At 41.3% G+C, this 20,907-nt stretch overlaps 1 protein-coding gene across 1 annotated transcript in view; it reads left to right on the top strand.

Annotated features, from left to right (window-relative positions):
• Nucleotides 1–20,907, top strand: part of LOC113542970 (short transient receptor potential channel 5) — a 55,250-nt gene that overhangs the window by 24,867 nt on the left and 9,476 nt on the right. The window contains exons 5-8 of the mRNA XM_026940833.3: nt 609–748; nt 1,491–1,813; nt 3,055–3,250; nt 6,193–6,402. Of these exons, the coding sequence (XP_026796634.2) occupies nt 609–748; nt 1,491–1,813; nt 3,055–3,250; nt 6,193–6,402 (869 nt within the window). The remainder of the gene's footprint in view (nt 1–608; nt 749–1,490; nt 1,814–3,054; nt 3,251–6,192; nt 6,403–20,907) is intronic.

Below are 20,907 nucleotides of genomic sequence, written 5' to 3' on the forward strand. Positions count from 1 at the left end.
TTTGGTGATGTCCATGGGGTCCAGACTTCAGGTAGTCATTGACTGCAAAGGATTTACCTCCAAGTAATAAAAATAATCCTAATATTTATGATTATATTAGTTTGTCCCATTACTTTTGAGCCTGTGAAAATGGAGGAACTCTGTAAAAAATGGCTGTAATTCCTAAACGTTTAATGCAATATTTTTGTTAAACCCCTTGAATTAAAGCTGAAAGTCTACGCTTCAGTCACATCTTGACTGCTTCATTTCAAATCCACTGTGGTGGTGTACAGAGGCAAAATTACCAAAACTGTGTCACTGTCCCAATATTTATGGACCTGACTGTATGTGTATGGAACTCATGGTTAAGGAATCACTTAGGTTCATGGTTTAGGAATCACTTGACAAGGTCAAGTCAACATTGTTCTGTGTTTTGATAACTCAGAAGCAGAATCAAAGGCAGATTTAAAGTGATTTAATCATATCTTTCATCATTTCATGAGGAGAGGTGAAATCAATTTCTTTGTCTTAAAGCAGAATGGTCTGGGTATATCCAAGTATTTTAAGTATAACCTTCATGGTGATATTCCTGAATACCATTTCACAGATACTTGTTCTGATCCTTGCAGGCTTTATTTGGGCTGAGATTAAAGAGATGTGGGATGGAGGCTTCACTGAATATGTTCACGATTGGTGGAACCTGATGGACTTTGCTATGAACTCTCTCTACCTAGCCACCATATCTCTCAAAATGGTGGCCTACTTTAAGGTAAAAACAAATATGACATTTGATCTAAAATGATAAAATTATAAATTATAATGTTTAACTATGCACAGATACAGTATATAGCCAAAGGTCTGTGGACACCTGACCATCACACATATGTGTGGGCCTTCCCCATTCTGTTGGCACAAAGTTGGAAGCACACAATTGTATAGGATGTCTTTGTGTGCTGCAGCATTATAGTTTCCCTTCACTGGAACTAAGAGGCCCAAACCTGTTCCAGTATGAAAATGCCCTGTGCAAAAAGTCAGGTCCATAAAGACATGGTTTGTCAAGGTTGGAGTGGAAAAACTTCGGTGACCTGCACAGAGCCCTGACCTCAACCCCACTGAACACATTTGGGAAGAACTGGAACGCAGACTGCACCCAAGGTCTTTTGTGCCTGATCTCACTAATACTCTTGTGGCTGAATTGGGAAATCCCTGCAGTCATGTTCCAAAATCTAGTGGTAAGTTTTCCCAGAGGAGTAGAAGTTATTATAGGGGGGACTAAATCTGGAATGGGATGTTCAAAAAGCACATATGGATATGAGAGTCAGGGGTCCACAAACTTTTGGCAATATAGTGTATATAATATAATATAGTGTATATAGTGTATATAATATAATATACCTCTCTTACCTGTAGTTTACTGAATGGATTGAACACTTTTGTTCTGAACACAAAATCTGATATGCCCTATTACTGTTTCATTTATGACAATTTTCTTTTTTTTGGGTCTCTGACAGTACAACAGCTCCCGTCCTCGTGAAGAGTGGGAGATGTGGCACCCGACACTGATTGCCGAGGCGTTGTTTGCCATTGCCAACATCTTCAGCTCGCTTCGGCTCATCTCACTTTTCACAGCCAATTCTCACCTGGGCCCACTGCAGATCTCGTTGGGCCGAATGTTGCTTGATATCCTCAAGTTCCTTTTCATCTACTGCCTGGTGCTCTTGGCCTTCGCTAATGGACTCAACCAGCTCTATTTCTACTATGAAACTGAAGCAGCTGATGAGCCAAACCACTGCAAAGGCATCCGCTGTGAGAAACAGAACAATGCCTTCTCCACGTGAGTGAGAAAAGCATCTTGGACAACCTTAAATTTACTCTTTATTAAAAGAAAATAGTCACATTCTCTCACAAGGCAAGTCAAGGTTGAATATTACTGAAAATCAGGGAAATGGTTGTAAATTCAAATCCCAAACTAACACTGAACTTGAACCTTAATCCTCAACTGTATTCACACATGGGTGACCTTGCGCTTAAACCACAGCTTCTTTTCAAAATATACAGATATAGTAAGTATGGACACTTTAAGGATTACTAAAGTAAATGTAAAAAAAACAAAAAAACAAAAAAGACCTTCCAAATGTTCACTACTAGCTTCAACTGTGCAAAAGTCTTAGGCCTGCTTTAAGGCACCATAAAACTCTGTTTTGTGTGTGTGTGTGTGTGTAAAAGAGCAAATTTTATATTGACAAACATTCATTTAGCAAAAAATTAAATGTTAATTTTTCTTCCTTTTGATAAAAGTGACAGTTTCCAAGACCTTTGGAAAACCCTACTAGCTGATTACCTTATAAAACTGCACAACATTATGTTTATGCAGTGTGAATGCAAAGGGTGTTCATGCCATGCAATTTTCATTTTTATTTTTTGAAAGCTTCGCTGTATATGTCCAGGATTTGTTTGTAGTGCAACTGAAAGTCAGCTATGAAACAAGATTTTTCTAATGTTTCAAATTTTGTATTAGAAGAAATGCCATAAATGTTACCAGACAGGCCTATGGAAGAGCTACTGATAGTGTACCATCTTTCAACCTCTCTCTCTAAGAGAGGAAACAGCATGCTCAAAATTGGAGATTTCAATGATGGCAGAATGCGTGGTCCTGAGAGGGAAGAAAATTTAATTTGTTCTAAACAAAAAAACAAAAAAACAAAAACAATGAAGAACAATCTCTCATCTGTATTTTCTTTAAGTCAGCAGTCTACCATCTTCCTTCAGCCTTCAGTGAATAATGATGTTTGGGGACCAATCTCATCTGATGTTTCATGTTTGTCCTTGAGTCATAGGGAGACAGATCTGTTTCTTTTTTATCCTCCCTCCCTGACTGGAATGTCCTGCATTCATGTCCTCAACAAAGTAAAATTTTGATAGGAATATTTTTTGTGACCTAAAACTGAATGCATCCCTTTCTTTTCAAACACGTTTCATCTGTTTGCATGTGTATCTACAGACTGTGTGTGTGCATCTGTCTGCATTTTCTCTCTATCACTCAGCCTCTCTCTTTTTTCTATCCTTTCCATTTAGGTTATTTGAGACACTTCAGTCTCTCTTCTGGTCTGTGTTTGGTCTGCTCAGCCTCTACGTAACCAATGTGAAAGCTCGGCACGAATTCACTGAATTTGTTGGGGCCACTATGTTCGGCACCTACAATGTCATCTCACTGGTGGTGCTGCTCAACATGCTCATAGCTATGATGAACAATTCCTACCAGCTCATTGCTGTAAGTACTGTTTGAGAATGTGACATGGAACTTGTAGAGAATGTTATTACATTAGTTCTGCCTTATAATCACCATCTCTTACTGGCCTGTTGTTTAGTGTCCAAACAATGGATTTGTCTCATACATTAAATTAAATGAATAGTTGGTCATTTTTAGCAAAGCAAATTGCAAGTGCAATGAAAAAGCTGATATCAAGAAACTAGACAGATCCATATGCTAATCTTTTTTTTTCTAATGTGCATACTGGTAAAGAATTAAAAAGGAAAAACCTGAATGAGTGGAGAAACATAACAAGCACTTCCACACAGACTTACTGCATGATATAATCAAACAGTTGACATCCTACCATGCTCTGTGACATATAAAAATGCTGAATAGGCCTTGCTGACCTTGATTTTAGATTACGATAACAAGAGGAAACTTCAGTACTCTGGAAGAGGGTTTATTATTGGGGCACGTAGGAGCTTCTGTCATAAAGACTGCTTATCTGGCTGTGTTTCAATAAGTGTCTAAAAGGACATCTACATTTAGATCTATGGGGAATCCAGTAAGTAGGATTAGAAAAGCACACAGGCAATCACTGTTATGCTCATGCATTAGTTTTTCCTTGCCAGGGAGTTTTATTTTTCCATACTCACCTCTGGCTTGCTCATGATCTCAATCTACAGTGCCTCCAGAAAGTATTCACCATCTAGTGATAATTTCTCTTTTTGCTGTTTTGCACCATCAAATTTAATTTAAGTTTAAATTTAAGTATATCTTTTTCTGCTTCTTTTGAAGTGACTATAAATTAAATAACATATTTAGATGTCCTCAGAATTATTTAAAAATAAATATCTAAACACTGCTTAATTGGCAAGTATTCATCTCTAGAGTGAGTAAAATTATAGCAATTATAGCTTAGAGTTGTCTCAGGTGAGTCTCTATCAGCTTTGCCCATTTTTATTTTGGCATTTTATTCCAATGCAAATTTTCTCCAACTCTCCCAAATTAGGTGCAGAACATTGGTGGACAGCAATTTTCAGGTCATGCCCAAGATTTTCAATTGGATTTAAGTCTGGGCTTTGACTCAGCCATTCCATAACATAAACCTTCTTTTTTTCAAGCCATTTCTTTGTAGTTTTTGCCCTGTGCCTTGGGTCAGTTAGAACATAAATTTTCACCCTAGACACAGATTTCTGGCTGACTGACTATTTAGCTCCATCCATGTTGCCCTCGATGGCAACAAGATTTCCGGTTCCTCCTGCTGAAAAGTAACCCTGGAGCTACCACTACCATCCTTGATGCTAGGAATGGTGTTCCCTGGGATTTGGGCTGTATTTTGTCTGCACCAAACATTATGCCTTGCTTTTATCCCAGATAACTCTACTTTAGTTCAATCCAATTCAATTAGTTTTGTTTATAATAGTGCTTTTAACTGTGTACATTGCCACAAAGCAGCTTTACAGAAATCCAGATGTAGAATTTAAATAAAATTTTTTAATAAATTTTTAAATAAATAAAATTTTTAAATAAAATTTTAAATACTTATTTAAATAAAATAAGTAAAGCTGCTTTGTGACAGTGAGTGCAGGACATGACCAGAGGGTTATTGTAGTAGGGTTGCAGTGCATAAACTCATTACAAAGACAAGTGCACATACAGTATGAGAGGTCAGCTGTGCAAAAATGTAACGTAAAAAGTCATAGGGTCATAGGAGTCATCATTCACTGTATTCTCAATGAGTGTGTGAGTCCATATGTGGCCAAAAGACTGGTACAGATCTACAGTGAGGGGATCCTGAGGCTCCTGTAATGCTGAGGGGGAATTTTGTTGACAAGAATCATGGATCATTTTGTTGAATTTGGATCTTCTTGTCCCCTTAGAGGAAGGGTCACTACAAATCAATACAAAGTTATTCTGACTGATCGCCTTTATCATGTGATGAAACATTTCTCTCTTGATGGTAGTGGCCTCTTTCAGGATGGGCAATGCCCCATTCAAAGGGCTTGAGTGCTCATGGCCTTCACAGTCACCAAATCGCAACCCAGATGATTTTGGAACTTAGACAGCATGTGATTCATCATCATCTTCGAAACACCATTTGAGAGAATATTCTTTGGAAGGCTCATTGAAGCTATTCTGGCAGCTTGTGGTGGCACTATACCTTAATAAGCTATTTGACGTTGATTTGTCCTTTATCACTTATCTGTATATTTAAAATTACATAATAGTATCAGGTCTAGAAAAACTTTGAAACATAGCCAGGAGTCCTCAAAAATATCTGATTTTAATGGTTATTTAACTTGTAAATTGGTCTTATGTGTGAACCCAAGATTTTAACACAGTAAACTAGTAAAAATATCCTTCTAGCCCAAAAATAGTTGAACCTATTGGCCATATTTAAAAATATTGAAGGCCTGTGAGAATTAAATGGACTTTTCTCAGGTTAGAAAAATAACAAAGTTAGAGAATATATATATATATATATATATATATATATATATATATATATATATATATATATATATATACACTGCAAATGTACTGTAATAATTCTATGCACAGATGGGTGACAAAGGAAAATAGGTGGCTCTGTTATGCTATTGCATAATTGCATCATGCAGTACACCTGTCTGAAACATCTGTACTTACACTATATTGCCAAAACTTTGCCAGAAAACACCTGACCATCACACCGTATGTGCTTTTTGAACATCCCATCCCATTCCAGATTTGGTCGAGTTAGGGTTTGCACACAAGTGAGGTAAATAAGAAAGAAGGAACAATGTAGAATTCAGTCAGATTCCACACTTAAAAGCTGTCCCAGAACACAAATAAACAACTGATGAGGCATCTTCAGTGAGTGGGGAAACTTCCACAATCCAACTCAAGTCTAGGCAGCTAACTGTACCTACCCACAATTATACTACTCTTAACAATGGTTCCGTTTCCTCATTCAGGATCATGCTGACATCGAGTGGAAGTTTGCCCGTACCAAGCTGTGGATGAGCTACTTTGATGAAGGAGGGACGCTTCCGCCTCCGTTCAACATCATCCCCAGTCCCAAGTCGATGTGGTACTTGTGCGTATGGCTGCACAGCCGTTTCTGTGGTCGAGGACAGCCTACCCCTGAGGAACAGCACAAACATGACAACCTCAAAGAGTTCACGGTACACCTTCAGAGGTTATGTATTCATTAATGGATGATGGTGGTGTGTTCTAAGTCAAAGCCAAGCCTTAATGTGTTGTTACGTCACTACTAAGATTGGGCTCTGGCCTAGAGGGGTAGCACAGGGTTAGTAAGATGGACTGGATGTAGGTGTTATATAAAGCTGGATAGGTGGAGAAAGAAAAGATTAAGAACTTAGAGTTATAGCTTTTATTATGCAACACAACAAATAGCCTATGCATAAAAATATACATAGACAGTACACCTCATTAATTCATATAGATTTTAACAGTGTGTAAAATGGAGCTCGCTGAACTAGCACATACGTGGAGAGAGCACTCACACAGTAAAAAAAGAACAGAATATTCCTCCTAGGGTTGCATCTAGGTGCAAACATTTTTTTATTATTGCAGCTAGGTGCAAACAAGTTATTTATTAAGTAAGTATGTAAGTTGTTTATTTTGGTTTAATTTAATTTTAATCTATTTATTTCTGTAAAGCTGCTTTGTGACAATGTCCATTGTTAAAAGTGCTATACAAATAAAATTGAATTGAAGTCATCTAAACTAACAGACAACAAAAAGACTAGTACCACAAATCAGTTAGCAGAGAACAGTTACTAATGCATCTAAACAGTGTACAAAAATGCGAGAATTGGTTTCGCCAGAGTAAGTGTCAAAGAAAAAGCAAGCGTGTGCACAAGCCTTCCTCACTGCCATCACACTGGCTTTAAAGATGAGGGCCCTCCCATTCTGGCATACATTCAAAATTGGTAGTATTTTGCATAATATGCACATACTCTTTCTATCCTACTCTGTCTTACTGTTTCAAGGAACATTGCAATATACTGTATGCATGGCAGCACTTTCCATGCTTCATTCAAATTTATAATTGGAAAATGCTAATTTAAATGTGTTTGCAATTCCATTTCCCTTATGACCTTATGCAAAGCCAATTTTCCTATATGTTGAAGACATTTGGATTTGAGATCAAAAGATGAATATGAGACAATAGACCAGAAATTCAGCTTTCATTTCCTGATATTTACATCTAGATATGTTAAACAACTTAGCACATGGCACCTTTGGTGGCAGACCACCCAATTTATTAGGTGAGGAAAAGTATATGAACATATAGTATTAAAGTTAAAACAAACAATTAAACAACACTTAATATTTTTTGCATATTTATTGCTTTCAATAACTGCATTAAGCTGACAACCCACTGACATCAGCAAACTGTTGGATTCTTCTTTTGTGATGCTTTTCCAAGCTTGTACCACAGCTGCTTTAAGTTGTTATCTAGCTTTGAGGGGTTTCTCCCTTCAGTCTCCTCTTCAGGAGGTGAAATGCATGCTCAGTTGGGTTAACGTCTGGTGAATGACTTGGCCAGTATAAAACCTTCCACTTTTTTTTCCCCCTGATGAAGTCCTCTGTTGTGTTGGTAGTGTGTTTTGGGTCACTGTCTTGCTGCATGATTAAGTTCCTCCCATTTACATTGAATGCAGTTCTCTGTAAATTGGCAGCAAAGTGTTTCTGTAGACTTCTGAATTCATTCCGCATCATGAGTTACATGATCTACAAAGATTAGTGAGTCTGTTCCAGAAGCATCCATGTCCAAGTCATATCACTACCTCCACCATGCTTGACATTGCATGTTTTGAACATGAGCAGATCCTTTCTTTCTCCACACTTTGGCCTTTCCATCACTTTGGTAGAGGTTAATTTTGGTCTCATCAGTCCATAAAACTCCAATCTGGTCTTCCAGTTCTTACTGCTGATGAGTGGTTTGCATCTTATGGTATGGCCTCTGTATTTCTGCTCTTGAAGTCTTCAAATGGTGGATTGTGATACCTTTACCCTTGTTTTTGGGTTTGTCTTAACTCTCTCACAATGTTTCTGTCATCAAATGCTATTATTTTCCTTCGCCGACCTTTTTGATGTCTGGTTGTTAGTACGCCAGTGGATTCTTTCTTTTTCAAGACATTCCAAATTGGTGTATGGGCTATGACCAGTGCTTGTGCAATGGTTCTGATTGATTTTCCCTCTTTTCTCAGCTTCAAAATGCTTTTTTCTTGCTTTTCTCCCATAGACAGGTCTCTGGTCTTCGGGTTGCCTTATCCTTTTTAACAACAAATGCACTCTTCACAGAGTTTTTAATTGTTTAAACGATCAATCTAACTGGGCACACTTGGGCAGCAAGAAACACCTGTCAGCCACATGTTCCAATATTACTGATCGCTTGAAAAATGGGTGGGTTCAAACAACAGATACCATGTTCTAAGTTTTTTAACACATCTACAGTCATGGGAAAAATAAGTACACGCTTTTTCAATTCTATGTTTTATTTATTAGGGCCTAAATAACAGTTGTGTGGTCCTCACCAACTTCTATAAACAAACAAATAACCTCAGGTGACAACAAGAACAAAAAAAACAGATATCAATGTGTCATTTGTTTGCAAAAAGTAAACCGACATTCAGAAACCAGATGGGAAAAAATAACTACACCCTTCCTACCTCCACAATCATTAAGAGAATAAGTAGCAGCCAGGTGTTACTAATGAAATGTACAAGATAAGTTAATCATCAAGAAGTGTGAACACCTCTATAAGAGTAGAACTTTTAGCACTTTGGTGTTCTGGAGCACTCAGGTGTGTGTCTACATCATGCAAAGAAGAAAGGACATCAGCCATGATTTTAGAGAAGCAGTTTTTGCTGCGCATCAATCTAGGAAGTATTATAAGGCCATCTACAAACAATTTTGAAATTTACCATTCTACAGTGAGAATGGTTGTTTACAAATTGAGAGACTTCAAGACAGTTGCCAGTCTTCCTAGACGTGGGCGTCCCAGCAAATTCAGTCCAAGGTCAGACAGTTTAATGGTCTGATATAAATAAAAACCAAAGAGCTACATCATGAGATCTACAGGCCTCTGTGAACACATTAAATCTTAATTTCCTTTACGTTTAAACACATCTTTATGTTCATGACAGCACAATTAGAAAAAGAAACATGTATGGCTTTCATGGAAGGGTGACTAGGAAAAAACCCTTCTCTCCAAAAAGAATATGGCAGCATGATTTAGGTTTGCAAAATTGCATCTGAACAAAGTTCTGGAACAATATTCTTTGGATTGATGACACCAAGGTGGAGATGTTTGGTCATCATGCAAAGCACCATGTTTGGCAAAAACCAAACACAGTGTATCACCACAAACACCTCTGTGGCAGTGGGGGTGTGGACGAGCGTCAGCTGTGGACAGAGATGAGGCAGGTCGAACCGGCATGTAATGCATGATGATTTTCACCTGTGTCTTATTACCGCCAGTCTACTTATTTGTGTCCCTTTGTGCTTTCAGTAACTCCCATGACCAGCAAGAGAGAGAAGGACAGTGTGCTCAATATAGCTGGCGGAGCTTGCGAGACACACACAAACACACAAGCACACACACACACGCCGTGGAGCGTGAACTTGAACTTGACAGAGTGAAAGTTGTGAGTCTGGGATGGACCTGTTTCTGCCAAGTTGTTTTGTTTTGTCGAGTTTTGAAAGTGCGCTGAAAAGTGTGGTCTGAGTAAGCATGAGCCTGGAGCTCAGCTAAAGTATCGGCTGTCTCCTGAGTCTTCCTCCACACCTTCACACACAGGGTTCTACAGTGGTGCCGAAACCCAGGATTTGAGGAATAGTCGCCATGGAAGCATTCCCACTCAGCGAGATCATCCAGGCCCTTGCCATCTTCCACCCAATACAACACCAAGCAATCCTCAACCTGCACAACGAGCAGCAGCTGCGCTATGAAGCCCTCGCACAAGAGCAGGCCAAGAGCCACCGGGCACTCCAGAAGCTGCTGCGGCCCACTGCTGTGTTCCCTGCCACCATGTCACATGTGACACTTACCAAGATGGCCTTCATGGACAATCCTGAGGCCTTCCTGGAGCTCTTCGAACATGCGGCTGCTGCATAGGAATGGCCGGAGGAACAATGGGCTCTACGGCTCTTCCCCTTGCTATTGGGAGAAGCTCAGCTTGCTGCCCAGCAGCTGCTGCCACAGACACAGCTGGAATATTCTAGCATCAAGAGAGTGGTCTCTGTAGCTCCCCAAGGTCGGCCACCCCCTTCGCTTACATGCAGCCGCTGAAGGACTCCTGTCGACAGTGGTTGATGGCAGAGGAATGGGATGCGGAACAGATCATCGAACTGGTGGTACTGGAGCAATTCATCTGTCAACTCGCGACAGGAATGGCAGAGTGGGTCCAGTGCCAATGGCCCACGTCCCTGGCAGAGGATCATGTGACGGCAATCAGTGGTCCAGGCAGCTTCATTTTCCTCTCTCTCCTGCTCCTCCCCTGTTCCCAGCTCCCTGAAACCCCAAAACCAGACCCCAAACCTGGTTTCCTCCCCACCTTCCCTTCACCTCTGATGTTTCCCCAACTCCCTCTCTCTCTACACAGGTAGAACCTTCTGTGCTCACCAGGACTGGGGCAAAGCCCAGGCAAGTTTGCAGACACGGCAGGAAAGCTGGGCATTTCCAGGATCAGCATTCTCTCATGGAAGCAGGAACACTGATCCGGATCCCTGACTCACTGTAGGCCAGTGAGTATACAAGGGAGTACACATTGGTACAATCATTGGTACTCCCTCACTCAGGGTGTAACTAGACCACCATCCATCAAAGCTTGATTCAATATGGGGCTTTGGGAAATGCACGATTGGTGAAGGAGAGGTGTATGCCGGGGATGTTCACAAGTTCTGACTTACCTTCTGGGGGTAAAACAGTTAAGTGGAGGCAGCGGTTAGTCCCTGGCCAGTAGCGATCGGAGGTGGTGCCAGGGCCATCCACATTAGCTCTGCATTGGGGGACATGGTGGGTGCAGAGGGCTCCACTGCTCCACCCTTTCAAGGGGTTCCTCACAGGGATTTCCCCTTGGAGCAGTTGTGCGATGAGGCCCTGAGGCACGCCTTCCACCAAGTGAGAGTAATTGATGGTCAGCAAATCCAGCCTAATGTTCTGCTAACTGACCCATATTTTCAACTATAAAGGTTATATCAAGTGATGTAGGATACTTAGACTATGGAAGAGACAACCCAGTTGTTGGTACCAAAGAGCCATAGGAAACTTCTCTTCCAGGTGGCTCATCTTAATCCCATGGCTGGGCACTTGGGGCAGGATAAAACACTAAACTGTCTCACAGTCCATTTCTGCTGGCCATACATTTGCGGCGATGTTTGCAGGTGATGTGCGGCATGCCGTGAATGTGAGCTGGTGAATCCATTGGCCACCCCAAAAGCAGCATTGTGCCCATTACCCTTAATCGAGGTTCCTGTCAAAAGAATTGGCATGGACTTCATCGGGCCATTAGAAAGGTGCATTAGAGGATATCGCTTTGTGCTATTCCAGTTGAATATACAACGCAATATCCGGAAGCAGTTCCTCTGCGCAACATCTTAGCACACAGTGTTCTGGAGGCACTCTTCCGTGTTATTGCCTGAGTCAGGATCTCGAAAGAGAGGAGAGTCTGAGAAGTCAACTATGAGGTCAGGCGAACGGAAAATACCACCGCTAGTTCCTGAAACCATGGAGAGAGGCGGTTCCTGTGGCTCTGGTCCCCTGTGGAGACCACAGGTTGCCAGGTTGCAAGAGGAATTTTCCGACGTGTTTTCACCTCACCTCGCACGGACACATTGAGACTCCTCCAGGTGTGGTTGTATGCAGCTGCCCATAACAGCTGTCTGAACACAAAAAAATTTGGTTCGGGCTGAACTTAAGTCTGAACTGGTTGGTCTATTTTCGTGTGGACTTGATGCATATCCGATGCCTCGCATTGATGAATTGCTCAATCAGTTAGGCGCAGCTTGCTTTTATTCAACACTGGACTTAACCAAGGGGTATTGGCAGATTCCCTTGACTCCAATATCTCAAGACAAATGTCCTTTTCCACTATATTTGGGTTACACCAATTTGTCACCCTTCCATTTGGGTTGTTTGGAGCCCCAGTGACGTTTCAAAGTCTCATGAACAGAATCCTCTGTCCGCTCAATGCATATTTAGATGACATTATCATTTACAGTAATTATTGGCAGTGTCATTTACAACATCTGATCTGAGATCCTTGAGAGGGGTGGAACTCACAGCAAACCCAAAGAAGTGTGCAATTGGACAGGTGGAAGTTGGGCCAGTGGGGCAGGTGTGTCCCCAAATTGATAAGACAGCAGTGATTGCGGCCTGCCCGATACAAAAGACCAAAAAGGGGGTGAGGCTGTTCCTGGGACTGGCTGGCTATTATTGTAGGTTTGTACCTAATTTTTCAGACATCACCAGCCCACCGACTGACCTCACTAAAAAGGGAGCGCCAGTGAACGGAACTATGTGAGCAGGCTTTCTGCCAGGTAAAAGCATTTTGCGTGGGGGCCCACTGTTGCATTCTCTTGACTTTTCTCTCCCTTTTGTTCTGCAGACTGATGTGTTGGACAGGGGGCTGGGGGCCGTTTTGTCCCAGGTGTTGGAGGGGAGGAGCGACCTGTGTTGTTCATCAGCCGCAAGCTCTCTGTAAGAGTGTAAGTACAGCACGACCAAGAAGGAGTGTCTGGCCATCAAGCGGGCAATCCTCACCCTCCAATACTACCTACTGGGGCACCCTTTTACCCCTGTTCCAATCATGCCCTGCTCCAATGGCTCCACTGCATGAAGGATGCCAATGCGTGGATCATTCGTTGGTATCTGGTGCTTCAGCCATTCAAATTCGAGGTGGTCCACAGACTGGGGGTGCAGATGGTGTCGGCAGATTACCTCTCCCGCAAGGGGGGGGAGTCAGCTGCAGGCTGTCTCCCCGGCTTGAGGCTGGCAGTGGGGGTTTTGTGGCAGCAGAGGTGTGGTCGAGCGTCTGCTGTGGACGGATAGGAGGCGGGTTGAACTGGCAGGTAATGCGTGACGATTCTCACCTTTTTCTTGTTACCGTCAGTCTACTTATTTGTGTCTCTTTGTGCTTTCAGTAACTCCCATGACAGGTGAGAGAGAGGGAGAGACAGATAGACTGCAATATAGCTGTCGAAGCTTGCGAGACACGCACGAACACACGCACACACACGCCACAGAGCGTGAACTTGAACTTGACGGAGCGAAAGCTGTGAGTCCAGGACGGACCCGTTTCTGCTGAGTTGTTTTGTTTTCTTGAGTTTTTGGAAGTCTTTGCAATTCTCTTTGCATTTGCTTTTTCACTGGAAACAAGGTAGACCTGTCAATCAGATGCTGTGGAGGGAGCCTTGAAGGGTTTTGGAGGAAATGACATCTGGGTAAAAGGTGCACCCATCTGGCATTTTCCCTGTGAAAGTAAGCATAAAGCTAAAAATAAGCTACTTTTTAAAGTCATACGCACAGTGAATGAGTGCGTACCGTCCTGGTACTGTCCTGAAGTCTAATGTCAACCATCTGGGACTCTGAATCACCCATCCCAAATTTCAGAGTGATACATGGTTACGTATATTCCAATCATTTTGATGCTGCAAAACTTAAATGTTGGCTGTGCATGAGTAATACATTAAAATAAACAACAATTTAGACACTCAGATTTCCCATGAGGTTCTTTATTTGTTCCTCTGTGTTCCACCTGACCAGGTAGTGCAACATACACTTCTGCTATAAACCATATAACTGATAACTTTCCTAATGTTATCAATTTACTGTCCAGTGATAGAGCAGTGCAGTAACAAAATACAATATAAAGTGCCATTCTATCATAAAACCATAAAACAACTCATCTTGACAATACCTCACTTGATAACACATGGAAGTAGAGATCTTGTACACATCTTATCTAGGATAACTAACCTTATTAACTTGATAGTGGCAATCAGAGTACTACATGGCTGGCCTCCATTGTATTCACAAAATTAAAATTTGTGCATAATATTAAATATTTTAAACATTGAAATTGTGCATGATTATGTTCTTCTCTCTCTCTCTCTCTCTCTCTCTCACTCACACACACAAACACACACAGAGAGAGAGAGAGAGAGAGAGAGAGAAATCTGTAACAATATTTCTTGTTACGTAAGATAAATTTAAATACCTAAAGTAGTAACCAATTTAGAAGTAGACAGCTTTTCTTCCATCCTGCATACATGTGGTGTAGACGTTTATGGCATGGTTTTTGGCCATATTGTCCGATGGCACTAGGATTTCAAACCGGAAATGAACAGAAAGTTTAAGAATTTTGAAAATTCTATATTGACTATTCAATAGATGATGCACAAGATGTTGCACAATTAGTCTTACCCCTTCCATTGACACACCAATGGATCTAACATGGATCATCAAGTTTTATACAAACTTGTGGATTCTGCAGCTCAAGTGCACACTATCATTAAAACAGAAAGGGGACATACCAAATAAAAGTCTGAAATTCATGTAAATTTACTTTTCACTCAAGTTATTGCTGATAACATACTTTGTAATGAAATCTTTTGTGCTACATTGAAAACGAATGCCAAACAGAAGCATTTTCAATAGTGTTGTCAAACTTTTGGACCCAATTATATAATTGTGACAAAATAACGACATGCATAAATAATAATAATTAAACAAAAATAAGTTATTTCTTCTTTCTGCTTTCAAGTGCACACTTGCCTGAGCCCCTGACTCATTGGAATTCACCTTCCTTTTTCACGGCAAATCCCCTGACTGAAAACCGTGGCCCACTCATATTTTATACATGTATTCTTTGCCAAAATTTCTCCAACCACCGCAAAAATGGCCCAAATGACAAAATAAACCAACCCTGGGACGTCGGGAGGCTGCTGTTTATATGTATATATGTATATATATATATATATATATATATATATATATATATATATATATATATAGTCATGTGAAAAAATTAGGATACCATTAAATATTCAGTTCTATATTAAGAAATGTCAACATGTCAATTTCTGGTCTTGTTTTAATTTGTACCTGTAGATGAAAGTGATGTAAACAACAAAAAATCACTTTGTTTTCACTTATTAAACAAAATAAATCAACAAAAAAATTCAACTGAGGAAAAAGTTAGGACACCCTATGCCCTAATAGCTAGTGTTTCCCCCTTTGGCTGAAATAACCTCAATGAGACGTTTCTTGTAGCCATCTACCGGTTTCTGACATCGACTGGAAGAAAGTTTCCCCCACTCCTCAATGCAGAATTCTTTCAGCTGTGTGATGTTTGAGGGGTTTCTTGAATGCACAGTCCATTTCAAATCACCCCAAAGGAACTCAATAGGATTTAGATCTGGGCTTTGACTTGGCCATTCCAGAACTCTCCATTTTTTTACTTTTCAGCCAGTCCTTGGTGGATTTCCCGGTATGTTTTGGGTCATTTTCATGTTGCAAGGTCCAGTTCCACTTCAGCTTCAGTTTTTTGACAGATGGTCTCTCATGTTCTTTAAGCATCTTCTGATACAATGTAGAATTCATAGTGGGTTCTATGATGGTGAGCTGGCCAGGTCCTCCTGCAGCAAAGCACCCCCAAACCATAACACTTCCACCTCCAAGTTTCACAGTTGGTATGAGGTTCTTTTGCTGAAATGCTGTATTTGGTTTACGCCAAACATGCTCTCTGTTATGGTGTCCAAATAATACAGTTTTAGACTCATCTGTCCAAAGCACATTATTCCAGAAGTCTTGGCCTTTGTCTATGTGTTCTTTGGCAAACTTCAGTCTTTCAATTCAATTCAATTTTATTTGTATAGCGCTTTTAACAATGGACATTGTCACAAAGCAGCTTTACAGAAATAAATGGATTCACAAAAATATATTGTAAATATTTAAATTTATCACTGTGAATTTATCCCTAATGAGCAAGCCAGTGGCGACGGTGGCAAGGAAAAACTCCCCGAGATGATATGAGGAAGAAACCTTGAGAGGAACCAGGCTCAAAAGGGAACCCATCCTCATCTGGGTGCAACGGATAGTGCAATTATAAATAAATCCCTTCTATTGTGTACTATATGGACAAATAGTGCAATTGTGCAACCAATCACAGTATTTGCAAGAGGTCCGGCTGGTTAAAATCTATCCACTGTCCACTGATGGAGTCCTGAGTACGAAGCTGCTCGTGGCAACTGCAGCCCCAAAGCCACTACAGCAGTCGCAGTCCCAAGCCATTACAGTACAGCTCCCCATATGTGATCCCCAAGCCATCTCCACAGCCCCCAGGTGGCACCATCCCCAGCAATCCAAACAGTTCTTCAGGCAGTCCATATGGGGCCACCCCCAGCAGCAGCGAGCGAACTCAACCGATGAGAACTCCAACCAGAAGTAGGGCATCAGGATGGGTCAGGCAGCGAGGAGGAGCAGAAGGGGTCAGGATCACTGGCATCACTGGCATCTCAGAAGTAGCATGTGTAGCTCGACAGAGAGTGAGAGAGAGAGAGAGATGGAGAGAAGGGAAGAGATTGTTAGGTGAGCTTTTGTCCTCTAATGGTTAAGCACGATGTACTTTGCATGCAGAGTGCAAGCAGGGACTCCGGCAAGACTAGCTATGACAGCATAACTGAAAGGGAGAGCCAGAAGCTAACACAGACATGAGGGCACCCTGGGACATAAGGCAGCCAGCCACTCCACCGTCGACAAACCTGAGTGAACGTGTGAGAGTGGGGGGGCGACAGCATCCAAACATCCCATTTCACCACAACACTCTATGCCTGTGAAACCCTCCAGACCTGCCCCTGTACCTAAGAAAACTATTCACAAAAGGCTTGACTAAACAAATATGTTTTCAGCCTAGACTTAAACACTGAGACTGTGTCTGAGCCCCGAACACTAAGTGGAAGGCTGTTCCATAACTGTGGGGCTTTGTATGAGAAAGCTCTACCCCCAGCTGTAGCCCGCATTATTCGAGGTACCAACAAATAGCCTGCATCTTTTGATCTGAGTAGGCGTGACGGATCATAAAAGACCAAAAGTTCGCTCAGGTACTGTGGCGCGAGACCATTTAGTGCTTTATAGGTCAATAGTAGTATTTTATAATCAATACGAAATTTGATTGGGAGCCAATGCAGTGTGGATAAGATAGGGGTGATGTGGTCTTGCCCTCATGTTTTTCTTAGACAGCAAAGGTTTCCTCCTTGCACACCTCCCATGATAATTAAAGTTTTGCAGTCTCTTTCTGATTGTAGATTCATGCACTTTGACATCAACTGTAGCAAGAGTTTGCTGTAGGTCCTGTGATGATATTTTAGGGTTTTTGGAGACTTCTTTAAGCATCTTGCAGTCTGCTCATGGGGTGAATTTGCTTGGACGGCCTCACCTGGCCATGTTGGCAGTTGTTTTAAATGTTCTCCATATGATACAACAGTAGGTAATTTTAGCCATTTTAAGTACAAATAAATGTGGGGTGTCCTTACGTTTTCAAAATTTCATTTTACAGATAATGTTAAGAAGACTTTTCTTTGGTTTTATTTGTTTAGTTATATTACTTGAATCTCCCAATATTGTTAAAATGAAGATCAAATGTCCAAACACAGGCTTTCATGGGGTGTCCTATTTTTTCTCATGACTGTATATATAATGTAGTAAATAGCAGAGATGCCAAGTCTCAGCAAAATATTATAGCCCAAATACATCAAAATCTGGATGAAAATACCTGGAACTAGCCAAAAAATATTGGTGGTATATAACAGAACAGGGACATCTTGACTATTCAATACAGCTTATGTTTGTTCAATCATTGGTCAAAAAAAACCCTCAAAAAAAACACACAATTGTTTTAGGGCTGATTTATACTTTATACTGCACATATCTGGGGCTGCATAGCCGCAGACTGGTCAGAGTGCCCAGGCTGACCCCTGACCACCGCTGAAAGTGCCTACAATGGGCACGTGAGCATCAGAACTGGACCATGGAACAGTGGAAGAAGGTGGCCTGGTCTGATGAATCACATTTTCTTTAACATAATGTGGATGGCTGGGTGTGTGTGCACTATGGGAAGAAGGCTAGCCAGCGGAGGCAGTGTAATGCTCTGGACAATGTTCTGCTGGGAAACCTTGGGTCATGGCATTCATGTGGATATTACTTTGACACATACCATTGTTGCAGACCAAGGACACCCCTTTATGGCAACGGTATTCCCTAATGGCAACGGTAATCCCTAATGGCAGTGGCCTGTTTCAGAAGGATAATGCACCCTGCCACACTGCAAAAAAATGTTCAGGAATGCTTTGAGGAACATGACAAAAAGTTCAAGGTGTTGACTTGGCCTCCAAATTCCCAGAACTCAATCTGATTGAACATCTGTGGGATGTGCTGGACAAACAAGTGTGATCCATGGAGGCCTCACCTCACAACTTACAGGACTTAAAGGATCCGCTGCTAACATCTTGGTGCCAGATACCACAGATACAAGACCTTCAGAGGTCTTGTAGAGTCCATGCCTCGATGGGTCAGAGCTGTTTTGGTGGCATAAGGGGGACCTACGCCACATTAGGCAGGTGGATTTAATGTTATGGCTGATTGGTTTAAATCAGCCCTTTGTGTGTTTGTATGCCATGTTTACCTATCATCCCCCTGTCTGATCCAAACCTAAACCATTAGTCACCTGCCTTGAAATTTAATGAACATCCTTGTGTTTGCTGCCATATCTATGTACAGTCTTTGATTCTCATTTCAGACTGTGATGCTGTAGCTAGCCCACATATGCAAAAAAGCATCACTGCAACACTGCTCACTGCACAGAAATAGTTCTGTACATAGCAAAGATATACAGTCTGCACGTGCACTTCTCCTTTGTTTGACATAGCCATTTTTTGCAGAAATTTTTTAGATTTCATTTTGATTATTTGCTTTAAACAAGAGCTTTGTGCTGTGGACTAATTTTAAAACTAGACAAAAAAAAAAAAAAAAAAAGCACACATGGACTTGTTTCTTCCACCCGCAATCTGTTCCAAAACGAACCCAATTTGGTGTAAAAACTGTGACCCTGGCAACCCTGGTGAACTAATGAGTAAAATGATGTACGAGTAGAAATATTAGTGATATGGCAATCCTAGTTACATATTTAACTGTGTTTTTAGGAACACTGGAGAACTGAGAGCAACAGTAAGAATCACCTGGATACTTTCTAGTGAGCATGCATGCCATGACCTTAAAGTCACAAAGTGACTATGATATAGTGTTTGCTATAAATAAAGCCATTGTTCCCTGGAACTTTCACACTGATTTCACGCTGGATTGGCATTGGTTTTAAATGACAGGGAACCCTGTTATCCAGGTTATCCAGTCTTTATAGACCCGCATTTACACTGTACGGCCAAAGGTTTGTAGACACCTGACCATCACACACATATGTGGGCCTTCCCCAAACTGTTGCCACAAAGTTGGAAGCACAGAGTTGTATGGGATATTTGCCAGATGAAGAACACCCTCCAGGAGGTAGGGATGTCTGTCTCAAAATCAACAATCAAGAGAAATGCTCACCAGAGTAAATAGCAGCACCAGGGAAGAAACCCAGCATCTGGTGATGTCTATGTGTTCCAGACTTCAAGCTGTCATTGACTGCAAAGAATATGGAACCAAGTATTAAAGATGACCATTTAATTTATAATTATTTTAGTTTGTCCAATTACTTTTTGTCCCTTAAAAAGGGGAGACCACATATTAAAGTGCTGTGATTCCTATAGTGTTCAGCTGATATTTAATTTCAACTCCAATATACTGTATACTGTAGACAGCAACACTAACTTTGTCAATGTCCAAATATTTATGGACCTGACTGTATGTAGCATTCTGTTTCACCCATCCTAACCACCAAGGACAGTGAGAATTACCTGGATGACCTATGCCACAATGTCATGAGGAACTGACATTTTGTATTCAGTGATGACCACCACAGGCCACTAGGAGAGGCAATATTAATCTTGTAGGTAGCAGCAGTGTATACATTGTGGAGCAGCATGCCTATGCAATGCCCATGAGCAGACAAGGGAGCTTCTTGTGTTCTCTCTTCATGGTAGATGAACAGTTGATCTGATAATAATAATAATAATAATAATAATAATAATTTAATTTATGTAGCATCTTTCTCATAATCAAGGTCGCTTTACAAAAAAAAAAAATCTGATGGCTGAAGATAGTACCATCGATTACTTGGTATAACAAGGAACACCCCTTCATGGAATGCTGCAGTCCCTGTAGCAAGGCAAGTATTCTAGGAACTGGGCAGTGCACTGGATCCAGATCATGCAATGCACACCATTTATGGAACAGTTTCCACTTGAGAGCATACAAAGTCCATGTACTAGAGGCTCTTGTTTTCAGAACTGGCTCTTGGGCTGCTGGATTGCAGTCCTCAACTCTGAGGGGACCAGACCCTCTGCCAAACAGCACCAAGTCCCCCTAAAGGTGTATGTGGCAGGCATTATTGATCATCACACTACCATGAATGGCTTCTCTCTAGGATCCCATAGCCTCTAGGTCCCATAGGAGCCTGGGATGGAACCTCCCTTGTGCTGGAGCCCATTAAACACCCCCC

Source organism: Pangasianodon hypophthalmus, chromosome 15, assembly GCF_027358585.1.
Source record: "Pangasianodon hypophthalmus isolate fPanHyp1 chromosome 15, fPanHyp1.pri, whole genome shotgun sequence".
Classification (NCBI taxonomy): Eukaryota; Metazoa; Chordata; class Actinopteri; order Siluriformes; family Pangasiidae; genus Pangasianodon; species Pangasianodon hypophthalmus.